We start from the raw sequence: 13,941 nt of genomic DNA, 5'->3' as shown, positions 1-13,941 counted from the left end.
GTCACAGAATTTTTTTTAAATTTCTCACGTAACTAAATTCAAATTTTTCTTCTTTTTTTTTCCAAAAAAAAAAAAAAAAAATTATCCCTAAATTCAGGAAAAGAGCCAAACCAAACCTGAACCAATAGGCCCCAAAAGATTCCCGAACCAAGCCAGCCAATCACCTGGTGTGTCACTATATATAGGAGGCAAATGTGTGAGCTCCAAACCCTACTCTTAATTCTCCTTTCTCATCACTACTTTTGCTCTCTCATTCAATTCAATTAATCATATCAATGGCTTCTCTTGTTCGCTGCTTGCCTCTCCTTCTTTCCTTGTTTGTCATCTCCGAAGCAAGAGAATTCGTCGTCGGTGGAAATAAGAACAAGTGGCAAGTCCCTTCTTCTTCCGATGAATTCAACAAATGGGCTTCCAAAATCCGCTTCCAAATCGGCGATTCCATTGGTAATTCAATTCATTTTCCCAGATTGTTTTCTTTTGGATCTTGCATTAATGTATCACTTGGAATTTTTTTATTTGAAGTTTCGCGTATACTTGTATACAAAAATACATAAATTTGTGGGTCAAATTAAAAAAGCCATCTTTCATTTGGTTGTTAATTTTGCTTTTCAACAACTTTTACTTGTAACGCATAGATCATTCATCTTCTTTTTTTTTTCCCTGTTCAAGAAACCTTTCGTGTGTGTGTATATGTATATGTAATGTAACATGCAAGATATATATCGCTGATTTTTTTTTCTCTCATTTTGAATGGCAAAGTGTTGAAGTACGATTCGAAGAAAGATTCAGTGCTGGAAGTGACGGAAGAAAACTACGTCAACTGCAACAAATCGAACCCGATCGAGTATTACAGCGACGGAAATACGAAGATCGCATTAGACAAAAGTGGCCCATTTTTCTTCATCAGTGGTGCAGAAGGCCACTGCGAGAAAGGCCAAAAGCTTGAGATCAAAGTCATGTCGGCCAACCACAGCCGCCTTCAGCCGGTGGTGCCGGCACCTTTGCCAGCGGATATTGCAGGCCACCTTGCACCAGCTCCGGCACCCTCCGCCGCTGTCTCCGGACCGAAGACGTGGTGGTTTGTCACCGGAGCTGTTGCGGTGGGAGTTTTATCTTCGATTTAATTATAGAAATATCGAGTAGCTGGTAGTACATTAATTCGTGAGACAATTATTTAATTTGCATGGCGTGTGTTTGTGTTACTTAGACCATAATTAATGTTGTTGCTTTGTTTTGTGTTTCTTTATTTTGTTGAATTTGGATTGGCATTGTTATGATTTTGTTATTACTTATTAGGGTGATTTTTATGTTCAATGGAGTTTTTTTTTTTAAATTTGGTAATTAGCTTAATTAGTGGCTAATTTGTTAACTTGCATGATGGATCCGTTCTGGAATGACAGGAGCATTCGCATGTGGCATTTCTATGAATTTAAGAAGATTTAATTAATTATTTCGATGTCCGATATGGCAATATTTTACATTTTTGCATACATGGATACATCATACATGTAAAATACAAAAATCATGTGGCATTTCTATGACTTAAGAAGATTTAATTAATTATTTCGATGTCCAATATGGCAATAATATTTTACATATATATACATTGCATACATGGATTCATGCATGTAAAATACAAAAATGTGAATTTCATCCTTGTTGAATTGACAATTTTTTTCATTCATGATCATGATTATAATCTATCGTAGCTTTACTTATAATATGATAACTATTATTAGTATAATATAATAGTATCATGAGTATTAATAATAATTATGTTAATAATAATAATAATAATAATGATAATGATAATTATTATTATTATTATTATTATTATTATTAGTACTTGTAATTGTAATAGTACTAAAGATAATATCAATACACGTAATATTAATAATAATTACTATTATTTATATATTAATTAATAATTAATATAATTAGATGTATTAGTTTATTAGTATAATAGAAAATTAAAATATTTATTATTTAATAGCAACGCTATGGTAATTAATTATTATTAATGTTGTTCAAATTAAAATATTATTAGTAGTAATCATAATGGTATTAGTTAACATAATTTATATTAAAAGAGATTCAAATAAGATCTTAATGTAAAAAATTAATAAGTTGAAGATATCCAACTTTTTTTAAAACAATTTATAAGTTAGTTTTTTTAAAAAAAATATTACCAAACAAAACATCAGAACGTATGTACATGATTGGATTTGGATCCCCTACTGTGGCTAAGCCACAGTAGGGGATACTGTGGGGGGCATCGTTTATCCCCACAGCCAAATTTTTTTTTTTTTTCTTTTTAATTCTTTTTTGTTTTTAAATATTTAATTATTTATTTTTATTCATATTTTTAGGTTTTTTTCTAAAATTTTTGGTTTTTTATCTCTTTATTTTTTTTAATTTACTTTTAGGTCTTTCTATTATACATTTTAATTTTTTTTAAAAAAATCTTATTATTTTATCTTATTATTTTCTTGTAACATTTTTTTTTTATAATTTAATTTCAATATTATATAATAATACACCAACGAATTAATGTTAATACTTAATATGAAAACACACGTAAATAATTCAAATATTTTGTTGTTTCATTTCAACTAACATTTTTATAATATCAAAAAGAAAGACAGTTGATTAAAAATGTTTAGTAGATATATTATTATTAAAAGTAATGATTTCAAGATAATTATGGATGCATATTGTATTAGTTAAACCGAATTAACCCACTGAATGAATTCAAAAATTGATCAGTTTGGTTAATTCAGATATTTGATTTTAGTTCTAAAAATTTTGATTAATTCAGCTTGATTATTGGTTTCATTAAAAAAATCAGTTAACTGAATTAACGGATTATAAATAATTTATATTTTATTTTTTTAGACTTTACATATAAGTTATTATACTTTAAAATATTTATATATTTAATTTTTTTTTATTTTTAATTTGTCCAACTATAATGTGTTTTATTATGATAAAAATCTAATATTCAATTATTAATTTTATAAATTTAATTTTCAATATTTAGAAAACAAATCAATTTAATTTGATTTTTCTAACTTTACATATAATTTATGATATGTTTAAATGTTTATATATATTTAATATCGTACTTCATTTTTATTATTTTTTTCAAGCATAATAAAATGATATAAGAAAATAAAAAGATACAATAATGATTTAAAATGTATAATAAAAAAGATATAAGGGGGAAAAATAATTTGCAAAAAATCCCAAAAATTTGAATAAAAATAGATAATATAATTAAATATTAAAAAAAAAAAGAAATTTGACTGTGGGGGTAAACGTTGCCGTTTTACCCCCCACAGCATCAGCCACAGTAGGGGATCCAATTCCGTACAGGATTCTATGTCTAGATTTAATGCCGCCGTTTAATTTTATTTTTATTTTTATTTTCCTCCTTTCAGATGGTAACTATATTATATATATTTGCCAATTCACCATATACATTTCTATTTGATCCACACACACAAGGAGGTTATCAAAAGAAAATGGCCACTGGACAAATTTCTCATATACAAATTTCTCACATACAAGTAAGCTGGAAGAATTCGTCATAAAATAATGATTGAAACGATATGTCGTTTTAGTATATGGGAACAAAATAGCTAGATAAATCACTTCATATCAAACATGATAGAATCATATCAGAGTTTTGGTCCATCGATGATACAGATAATAGCTTATATGAGACAAGAGGGAATTCTGTGTTTGTATAATATTGGAGCGGACTTAGAAATTTTGTTCAGGGAGTATATAATTTAAGACGGAGTCATGTGTTGCTCCGTTGGATGGTAGCTTGGTAGCACTGTTCTTTTCATATTTTTTATATACTAGAAAAAGTGTACGTGTGTTGCACGTAAAATATATATGATAGTAATGCGACGAAAATAAACAATTTTTATTGGAAAAAAAATTCATAGAATACCCACAAATACCGAAACATATTTTTAAATAATCATTCATATATATATATATATAACTGTTTTATTGGGAGAAAATTTTTTAAATATTAATAGTACACATAACATAAAATATAAGTAATCAATAATTTCTCTTTTTCATGTTAATCACTTTAACTCCAGCATCCTTCCTTTGATTCAACATCCGTCTTTTTTTTTGAGTAAATACAGCTATATATGTTCTTGTCATTTTTAATTTCAATGGTTTCATCTGTCGGTGATTTTGATACCTTCACATCATCTTGGTTTTCTGTAATTTTCAATGAATCTCTCTTCTTTTTCCTTTTGTGATTCCGACAACTGGCAAGCACCTCTTGGGTTTCACATATTTTTGTGTTGAGGATTATGCTTGTGGCTTTTGGAAGGCTTTCACTACTATATATAGTGTATTTTTTTGTTTATAAATTTTTTGATCCATCTTGAAAAGGAACACATGTTGTCCCTTGATTGTGTTGTCAAGAGCAATGAGAAATTTTGTTTCATTTGATTCATGTTAATATATAATTTCAATGTACAGATTAGTAAATAACTTCAATGGGTAGTTCAGTAAGCAATAAATTTAGAACTTCAAAATTTAAAATTATGGTTACAATCATGTATACCTTATCAAGTAATTCAATGTATTCCTTCACAGAGCAGCTAATAAAATCTGAAGCGACATCTTCAAATAATGTAAGTCTTGCTAATGTGTCATTATCTAGCACCGTTATTGTTAAACGATACCTATAGAGATTGACATGACATCAAAGTATTGACAGATACTTTTCAACATCAATTCAACATATGAGTGTATGCTTGAACAATTTGGTTTATGTAATTTGCACAACTAATTCCATTTGTTATTTTAGTGACTGCTTTCAGACAATTAGCACATGCTTCATACCATGGTTTTGACTTATTTTCAATCTAACATATATTTTCCTTAAAGCAGTAATACATGTCCCGTTTAAGATAATAAAACTGTCAGCATTTATGGACTGTTATATTATGGAAATCCCTTTTGAAAACCATATAGATGATGACCCAAATTATTCATGAACACGACAGAAGTAAATGATAAACATTTTAATGACAATACCATGATATATACACATTTTAAGATTGCAGAAGGCCACAATTGAGTTCTGAGTACGATTTTCTTCCAGAATTTGTCCTTCATTTAGTGCCAGATCATCCCATAAGTTTATTGTGATAGTTTGGAGCTTGCAAGAAAAAATACTTATAAATAATTATTGAATGAGGTGATTATGTTCAATGAACTTACATTGAGTTCATCAAAATTATTTTCCTTCTGTAACTAAATGTGATCTTGTCTTGTTTTGTATAACGGTTGAGTTGCCGAACTTTTATCAAAATTCCAATAACATCTGCACAAAAGGGGATAGACTTTAAACAAATTCATCATTTTCTCATAAATATAAAACAACAGCTATAATGACATTTACCATGTTCATTATCAGTGGCTAGATTTGCTTTTATATAAGCAAATTCTTTGAATTCAAAGTTCAAGCTGTCACATATCAACTGTGGTTGTGCCTCGCTTACGAGTATCCCTCTATGCAGCTGCAATTCAATTCTTTTATTCACATTTGGATACTTTGTTTGTATGGGTTGGAAAATTGGGTTCTCGATGATATACGTCTTGCTGACCTTGATCTGATCTTCAAATATTTGTATAATGTTTTCAAACATTATACCATGAATCATTATACCCATGAAACAGAAAACAGAAGCAAATTCAGTAGTTTGAGTTATTACAACTAATAGGCAAAATATTACATTTTTCAGAACACTTTTGCGTATATATTATAATTTTCAGAACATTTTTGCATAAATATAATAACACTTTTTCATAAAAAGAATACTTATAAAGATGTTGGCTGTGCTACAGAGGTATCACGTTCATTTACATAATTTAGTAGTCATTTTTAAATGTTGTATGTCTCTCTCGATTTAAAAAGAAAGAAAATTGATATTTGAAATTATTCAAATCATCAAAATTTATAAAATGTGATTGAACAGATCGATAGGTATAAAAAAACAATTGTTTCACCAAAAACAAATGGAACAATTAAATTAAAATTAAACCTTTCAACTTACTTCATCATCCATGAATATCATCTTTCGAATTGTTGTTGAACTTTGCATTGTGGAAGTTTGATGTCCTTGTCTAAGAACCAGTACTTTATTTCTTACATTTTTTTGGTTGGTTTGAAGTGAATTGATAGGAAAAATAACAGAATTATTCATTTCCTTTATTAAAAGAAAACCACCAGTTTTTTTTTTCTTCAGAGAGAAACTGGGAATAACTTTGGTTTATCTTTTATATTATCTATCTTCTATCTCTTATAAGCATGTACTAACACTCTAAATGTATAGACTCCACGTCTTGAAAAAGCAAGATTTGTATCCATTTTAACACCAAAAGAAGTAAACGAAAATATACTATTATATACTCTGATTTTTTTTCGAAAATCCTCAGCTTCTTGAGATTGAGTGTCCGTAACAATTCAAATAATTCATTTGGAATGGTTGTGGCTTCTAATCTGATTTTACCATTATCACAGCAGAACGTGGGGCTTTCAAATTCAAACTTTTTTGCCTCGTAGTTATGACATATGATCATTGAATTTATTTCACGTAATTCTAATGTTCCTACATGCTATGGCAATCAGAAAATATAATTATATGTTAATTCTGAAAGCAAAAAATGTATAAAATTATAGCATAGGAAATCCATGAAGAAATAAATTACTAATAATTATTTTTTTACCTTGATATTTTACAGCTATGAGTGACGTGACATTATCTTTCTCTTTTTCTTTTTTTTTTTGGCTGTAATGCATTCTGAATATGTTGAGGACGTGTTTGAATAAGCGGATTTGAATGTTTGGATTCTGTCTTGTCCTTTTCTGAAGTATTTTCTACAAATATGTCTGTAAATAATTATTATAGTTAGCAGAATGAAATTTAAAACACGGTGTAATTGATAATTCTATGATATATAAGACTTATCTTAAAAAATATACCTTGGGGCATATGTTTTGTGTGCATGTATCAATAGGCACATGACTACCATCATTGGATAATACCTTTTTGATAAAATAAACAAAAAAAAATATTAATAAGTACAGTTAAAATTTAAGAGACAATAGATGTTTTCCAGCAAGTTACAAACGTGTGCAACTAAAATGAAATTGTATAGAAATGATACAACAATTGTAATCATTTTTTTTCTCTCGAATATTTTTGAGGAGATTAATTATAAAATAATAATAAGAAAATAAAGATAAGTAATTATTATATTTATTTACAATTTAACAGTTTATTATATGAGAATTATCGAAAACCTGGTTGATTTGTAACCTCTATATTTTCTTTTCTTTCTTGTCTCAGATGCGTTCCTGGGTCATTTTTTGTCTTTAGAGGCACTTTCTGCAAATTTCTCTGACATTAATATAGTTGACGGTATCAAGTAGAAAATGGGAGACAACTAATTGTTTTTCGAGCTGTGAGATTCATAATAGGTGGCAAGGAGAAATATACCTTGGGAGGTAACATCTGACCACCTTTGAATAACAAGCTGTTGGTGAAAATAATTTTTAAATATTATATCGTATCACAATAACGACGATAATAAAACAAGAGAAAATTGATACCCTTCTGAGTGGAAAAAATAAAGGATAATGAAATGCATATTAACATATATCATAGCATATAACAATAATAATAGTGATAAATTCAGAGGTGATAGATATTTTTAATCCATTCTAAACTTGCATAGCGAATCTGAAATTGTATAGAAATGTTAAAAGAACTTTAATCAAATTTATTTATTTTTTCATGAAATGATTTTGAGAAGTTACCGTACAAAATGATATATACAAGTAAATAAATATGGGCAAAGATCATTTGTTTTTTTACAACATAACAATTGATGACAATAAACAGGACAATGATGAAATGAAATTTGAGAAACCTTTTTGAGATGGAACCGCTTTCTGTTACTTTAATTCTTGCTTGGCTTAAATGCGTCATCATACTTTTTTTTTTTTTTTTTTTACTTTTGGGGCACTTGCTGCGAGTGGCTCTGATATTAACACAGTGGACAACATCAAGTAAGAATTGTGAGGCAACAAATTTTTTTTTTTGAAGTGAGGTTCATAATAGGTGGTGAAGAGAATTATACCTTGCGAGGTAGAATTTGATGGCATATTATCGATAGCCTTATAACTACTACTTTCCAATAACCTGTTGATAAAAAAAATCAGATTAGAAATAAGAGGAATTGTTATCTTTCAACCCATTAAGAACTTCGTTACATGATTGAGGTTAGAAATACAGAATGATGCAATGAGAAATGATTATAGGAATCTGATAAAATCCAAAAAGTAAATGAGTTGGTAAAATGTTGTATCATATACTGAATTTTTTCGGCCCATGATGAATTTTGATTTTAATTTTAGTTTGATGAAGCTTGGGAACCTGTAATGAAAATGGTGAAGAGAATTAATCTTTGAATAATTATGGAGAATTAGGGATGCAAATTTTTGAATCATATTTATATTTTTGAACTTTAAGAAAAATGATTGTATCTGATATCAATGATTTATTAAGATATATCATCTTAATTATTTCGTAGGAAAACAGGAGTTCACTCATTATTGTCTAGCATATGCAACACATTGATCCTCTATAAACAAGAGGTGACACACACAGACATAACATAACATAACATAACATAACAGACAGAGCAAATAATAAACAAAGCACATTAAATCAGTTTTGGATAAACATTTGCCATTAATTCCACTAAGCTTATAGCATCTTTAGTCTCTATTTTTGTTACTATACATTTTTTTTATTTAAATTTCCTAACCATGTACGACTGAATTATAAAAAAATATGCAGAATTTTAGGGCTGGCCATTTGAATGTGTACATAGACATTTAGACACCAATTCACTTAGTCCAAGATTATGTGTCTATATCGTTACTCTGAAAATTTAACTGAACATTTAATCTTAAACAATGTAAACTAATTATTGTTTAGAGAATTGGAATTTGTAAAACTTATCAGTAAGAAATTTGGCACTACAACTTTATTAATTATTACTATTAATAATTAGGCATTGTGAAAGTTAACTGTGGTGGAATTCAATTAAAATATGTTAGGTTTGTTATTGGAAATTAAATCTTGCTTACCATTTAGTTGGAGGTATACGGTGGCATAATTATAACGTATTTGCAGAATTTTTTAATAAAAGTTGCAGAATTTCATATGGGGATGCTTTAAAATGTATTTAATTAAAATTAAAATTAAAACTAAAATTACCTGTCGGACTTGGTTGGCGTAAGAGGAAGGAGGTACGTAGATGACCGATCTTGATCCGAAGCCTTAGGACCTTTGCAATTGCAATTGTGAGGGAATGTTTGTTGTTGAGTGTTTCTGGTTGCGTTGGAATTTTGGTGTGAGTTTGTGAGTTGTGAAGGGTGGAGATTCGTGAGTGTGGGTTGTGAAGGACGAAAAGGCGTGAAGCAATGGGTTGTGCGAGTGTGTGTGTGTTTTTTTTTTTTTTCAATTTGGTAAGGGTTAAAGTGTAAATTCACAATTGGAGTTGTGGAGATTTATTCGTACATTTAAAAAGATACAAGTTCAACACGTAAAAATAGATCAGAAATAGAGAGCTTATAAAAATTTAATTAAGGCAAAAATAAAAATATGGTTCTGTTATTGGATACGATTAATAAAAAATCACGAATATGCGTGATTGATCATATCAACTAAAAGATTAGCAAAAAAGTTAAAATATTATCATCAATTCATAATAACTCATGTTACAATTATTTGATAAGTTGTTAAACACGTTTTTTTCCAATATATAATCCCAATATGACTTAGAATTGACATGTACCATCTTTTTTTTAAAAAAAATAATACGTACAAGAGACATTGGAGATTTATTCGTACATTTAAAAAGATACAAATTCAACACATAAAAATAGATCAGAAATAGAGAGCTTATAAAATTTTAGTTAAGGCAAAAATAAAAATATGGTTTTGTTATTGGATACGATTAATAAAAAATCACGAATATGCGTGATTGATCATATCAACTAAAAGATTAGCAAAAAAGTTAAAATATTATCATCAATTCATAATAACTCATGTTACAATTATTTGATAAGTTGTTAAACACGTTTTTTTCCAATATATAATCCCAATATGACTTAGAATTGACATGTACCATCTTTTTAAAAAAAAAATAATACGTACAAGAGACATTGGCACGAACATATTATAGAAACCACGAACTAAACTATAACCAAAAGAACCGGATAATATATAAGAGACCGATTCAACAGCATGAAAATGAAAATGAATCGTTGTTTAATTTGTTACAATGCTTGATTCACTGATGGCACTCCACTTGTCAAACATGTAACAATCTCCACCCCTATATCTTTCAATTCCCCTCGTACAAATTCATCAACAAAATATATATATATATATATCGAACTAACAACACATAACAAGGTTAATTATATTAAACATGGTAGCACCAGGGAATGTGAATCCAAAAGGAATGCGGCCACCACCGCCACCGGGGCAAGGCCAGCCAGTGATCAAGGCTGCGGGGGCAGCCACCCCCACCGTGGCCTCGGAGGGATTGCCCCATGGGCCGCCACGAATGCCCGGGGCAACACAACATAACACAGAGGTTCTCCACCGGAGGAGCAAGATGCCGTTTTGCCCGAAAAGAATGGCCATCGGCGGGTTCGCTTGTGCGGCTATCATTGGCTATTTCACCTTGTCCTCCAACAAGAAACCGGAGGCTACTGCACTTGATGTTGCCAAAGTCGTCGCTGCAACCGCCTTACCGGAAAATACTCGTCCCCGAAACTAAGAAACGTACAACATCATTTTAAGGTTACATATCATATATGGATTGTGTTGTCGTTGAAATTGAAGGAAATATTGTATGGAATTCTTCCCCTCGAGATTTAGATGCGATACTTTTTGGCAAGCTAATTAATTATGAGTTTGATCTTGTAGTGGTACCCACGTAGGTATAGTAATTCCCCAACCATCGTGTTCATTTGCAATTTATTTTTTATATACATGCATTTTTTTATATATTTTTTTAATTAATTTCAAACATAAAAATTTTGGCTACACAAATGTGTGTTATCGAGAATAGAGATAGTTAACTTGGTCAAACTTTTTTTTTAAAAAAAAAAAAAAAAAAAAAGACACATTCTTTAGTGTATTTGAAACACTTCAAATACGCTGCTGGAAGGGTTAGTACTTTTCAAAAAATATTTTGGCCAAGGTTATATTTTATTAGGAAGGACTGAAAATGAAAGAAAATATAAGTTAAATGATAAAAAAACAAAAACAATATACAAGTCACATGAGAATAAATGAAAATTCATCGTAACAAAACCAAAAAAAAAATGTAAGCTACATAAATGAAAATACCAATTTACTATTAATATAATCAAAAGTGAAAAAATATCAATAACAAGATTAAAAATATTGTTATTCCCAAGTATCAATGAAACATAATTTTTTATACGTGAGCAGGGTTAGGATACCGAGCCAAAATACCGACTTTTCGTGATATCGTATCGAAATTTTTTCAATATATTGACAGTTTTTTGGTATATCGAATTTTTTTTCGGTATCTATACGATATCACTATGGATTTTATCAAAATTTCAGAATTTCGATATCGATACCGGTATGAATTTTTTTCTTATCAATATTATTGATACGGTATACCGAAAACCCATCCCTCATGTGCATGTGTGCTTCTCGCGTAAGTAAATGTAATTTGGAAAACATTATTAAATGAATTAATATTACTTTTATGAGTTTATCGTGATTTTGTTTGGTGGCAACCAATGATACAACATATAAACAAGCGAAATAATTATCCTTTCGTTCTTGGCGTTATGGTCCCTATATATGTTCGATATATCTATCATTATTTTCAACAAAATCATCTCCATTATATGTCATAATCGTTTTTGAAAAAGAAAATAATAAAAATAAAAGCAAGTATCACAGCTTAATTTTGCCGATTAATTATAATGAGGACGATATTTCCTCTGGTCTGTCCTGGGTAAATTCGGATGGCCAAACTCGTGGAAGTTTCAAAGTTTTTTTTCTTTTTTTTTTTCTTTTTTTAAAAAAAAGAATATCATAATAAAATTGTGAAAATATAAAGAGCAAGGGGCGAAAAAGTGAAAACAGGCTAGAAGTGCATATTGTCAAAGCTTTCACACCATAGAAAAGAAAGAGACGTTTGCAATATTTTATGAATGAAGGATTGAAAAATTAAAACAAAGGGGACATCGCACAAACATTTACTTAGTATCGCTTGGTACCGTTTGGTTTGAGTGGTGAGATAAATAATACATAGATAAATAGTATAATGCAATAGAAAATAAATAAGAAATTATAGTTAATATAGTATTTGATAGATTATAGTTTATTTGAGTTTATTTGATTTGATTGATTAAATTTTATATAAAAATGATAAATTATTATTTTGTTCTTTTAACAGTAAATAAAATATGAATAAAATTATTTATAAAGGATAATATAGTAATTTAAATTCAATGATTTGATTGATATAAGATAAATAATTAATGATTTGATTGATGTAAAATAAATAATTAATAATTTGATAAATAATATAAAAAAAGAACGTGAAATTGAATATAATAAATTATACATAATAATATATTACCCAATTTTAATAATTTAGCTCGTCACTAAATCCATCAAAATTAAGAGGCAAGCCTACAGAGGGCTCAAACCCAGACAAAAGAGTCTATTAGCTTTAAGCTAATCAAGTGGTCTATTAAATACATCTCTTCCTCTCATTTCATTTTAGGGGGTTCTCCCTTTTTCTTTTTTCTTTTTTTTTTTAATTTTATTTTTTTACATTCAAGTTTCCTTCATTATGCTCTCAAAGATTTTTTCCTTATTTGGTTTTGGATAGCGCTGCCTTGAGTGTCGGATTTTCGCAGAGCACTCCCCATCGCATGAGGCTTCTGACACTCTATTCGTGACATAAATGACAATCAACGACTTTATTATTAGGGTTCACTACACACCCTTGAATTCACTTAATTCAGATAAGTACTTTATTTGACCACATCATACATCTTGCATATTGTATTGATTTTGATATTTGAATGAAAGCTTCCATTTGATTCTTTTTTTTCCTTTTTCTTTTTTTGATAAAACACATTGATTTTTTCTCATTATATATAATATATATAAGTATTTTCATTAAATAAAGCAGAAATTGTTTTGACATTTCAATAAATGTTAAAAAGTTTTTTTGTTTTTATTTTTAAATAGAAATTAAAGTAGAATTTTATTATTAGTAAAAATATTAATATCTATACCATTAATTAAACTTGACTCGTGTATACTAATTAATTTAATCAATCAATATGACATCAATATCAATTTATATCTATATTCATCCTACTTTAACTAAACTAATACAAATATCAACCCAAAAAAAAAAGAAGAAAAAAATAATCACCATAAATCAGAGGAGATTCAATTCTTTCATAACACAGTTGAAAAACCATTATATAAGTTTGAAACACCGCTTTCCAAAAATCAAAATTGCATAGCGCGCGTATCACATATGCATATCACTAGTATATTTTAAACACAAAAACTTTTGTGAAACGATCTTACGATTCGTCAATTTTGTAAGACAGATCTCTTATTTGAGTTACACATGAAAAAAAAATATTTTAATGCTAAAAATATTATTAAATATTTATTATAAATATGAACATGATTGAACATCTCATGAATCTTTTAATTGTAAGACCGTCTCACAGAGATCCACTCATTTTAAAAACATCATATAACGATAGGTTTTTTTAAAAAAAATTGAATGTTTATGTTT

The 13,941-nt window shown here is 28.6% G+C and overlaps 1 protein-coding gene across 1 annotated transcript; it reads left to right on the top strand.

The window, feature by feature from the left end:
* The first annotated feature begins 232 nt into the window (after positions 1-232).
* LOC140893367 (early nodulin-like protein 14) lies at positions 233-1,276 on the top strand. The gene is made up of 2 exons (XM_073302428.1): positions 233-444; positions 760-1,276. Exons 1-2 carry the CDS (start codon positions 276-278, stop codon positions 1,122-1,124), a joined length of 534 nt encoding a protein of 177 aa, XP_073158529.1. The 5' UTR covers positions 233-275; the 3' UTR covers positions 1,125-1,276.
* The last annotated feature ends 12,665 nt before the right edge of the window (positions 1,277-13,941 follow it).

This window comes from Henckelia pumila, chromosome 3 (genome assembly GCF_033568475.1).
Source record: "Henckelia pumila isolate YLH828 chromosome 3, ASM3356847v2, whole genome shotgun sequence".
In the NCBI taxonomy this organism is placed as follows: Eukaryota; Viridiplantae; Streptophyta; class Magnoliopsida; order Lamiales; family Gesneriaceae; genus Henckelia; species Henckelia pumila.
Note: the sequence above shows the minus strand (reverse complement) of the source record. Positions and strands in the feature narration are given on the sequence as shown.

Coding starts and splice junctions, on each gene's coding strand:
- LOC140893367 (XM_073302428.1), top strand. CDS start 276: ATGGCTTCTCTTGTTCGCTGCTTGCCTCTCCTTCTTTCCTTGTTTGTC. Junction 445..759: donor CCAAATCGGCGATTCCATTG/GTAATTCAATTC, acceptor TGAATGGCAAAG/TGTTGAAGTACGATTCGAAG.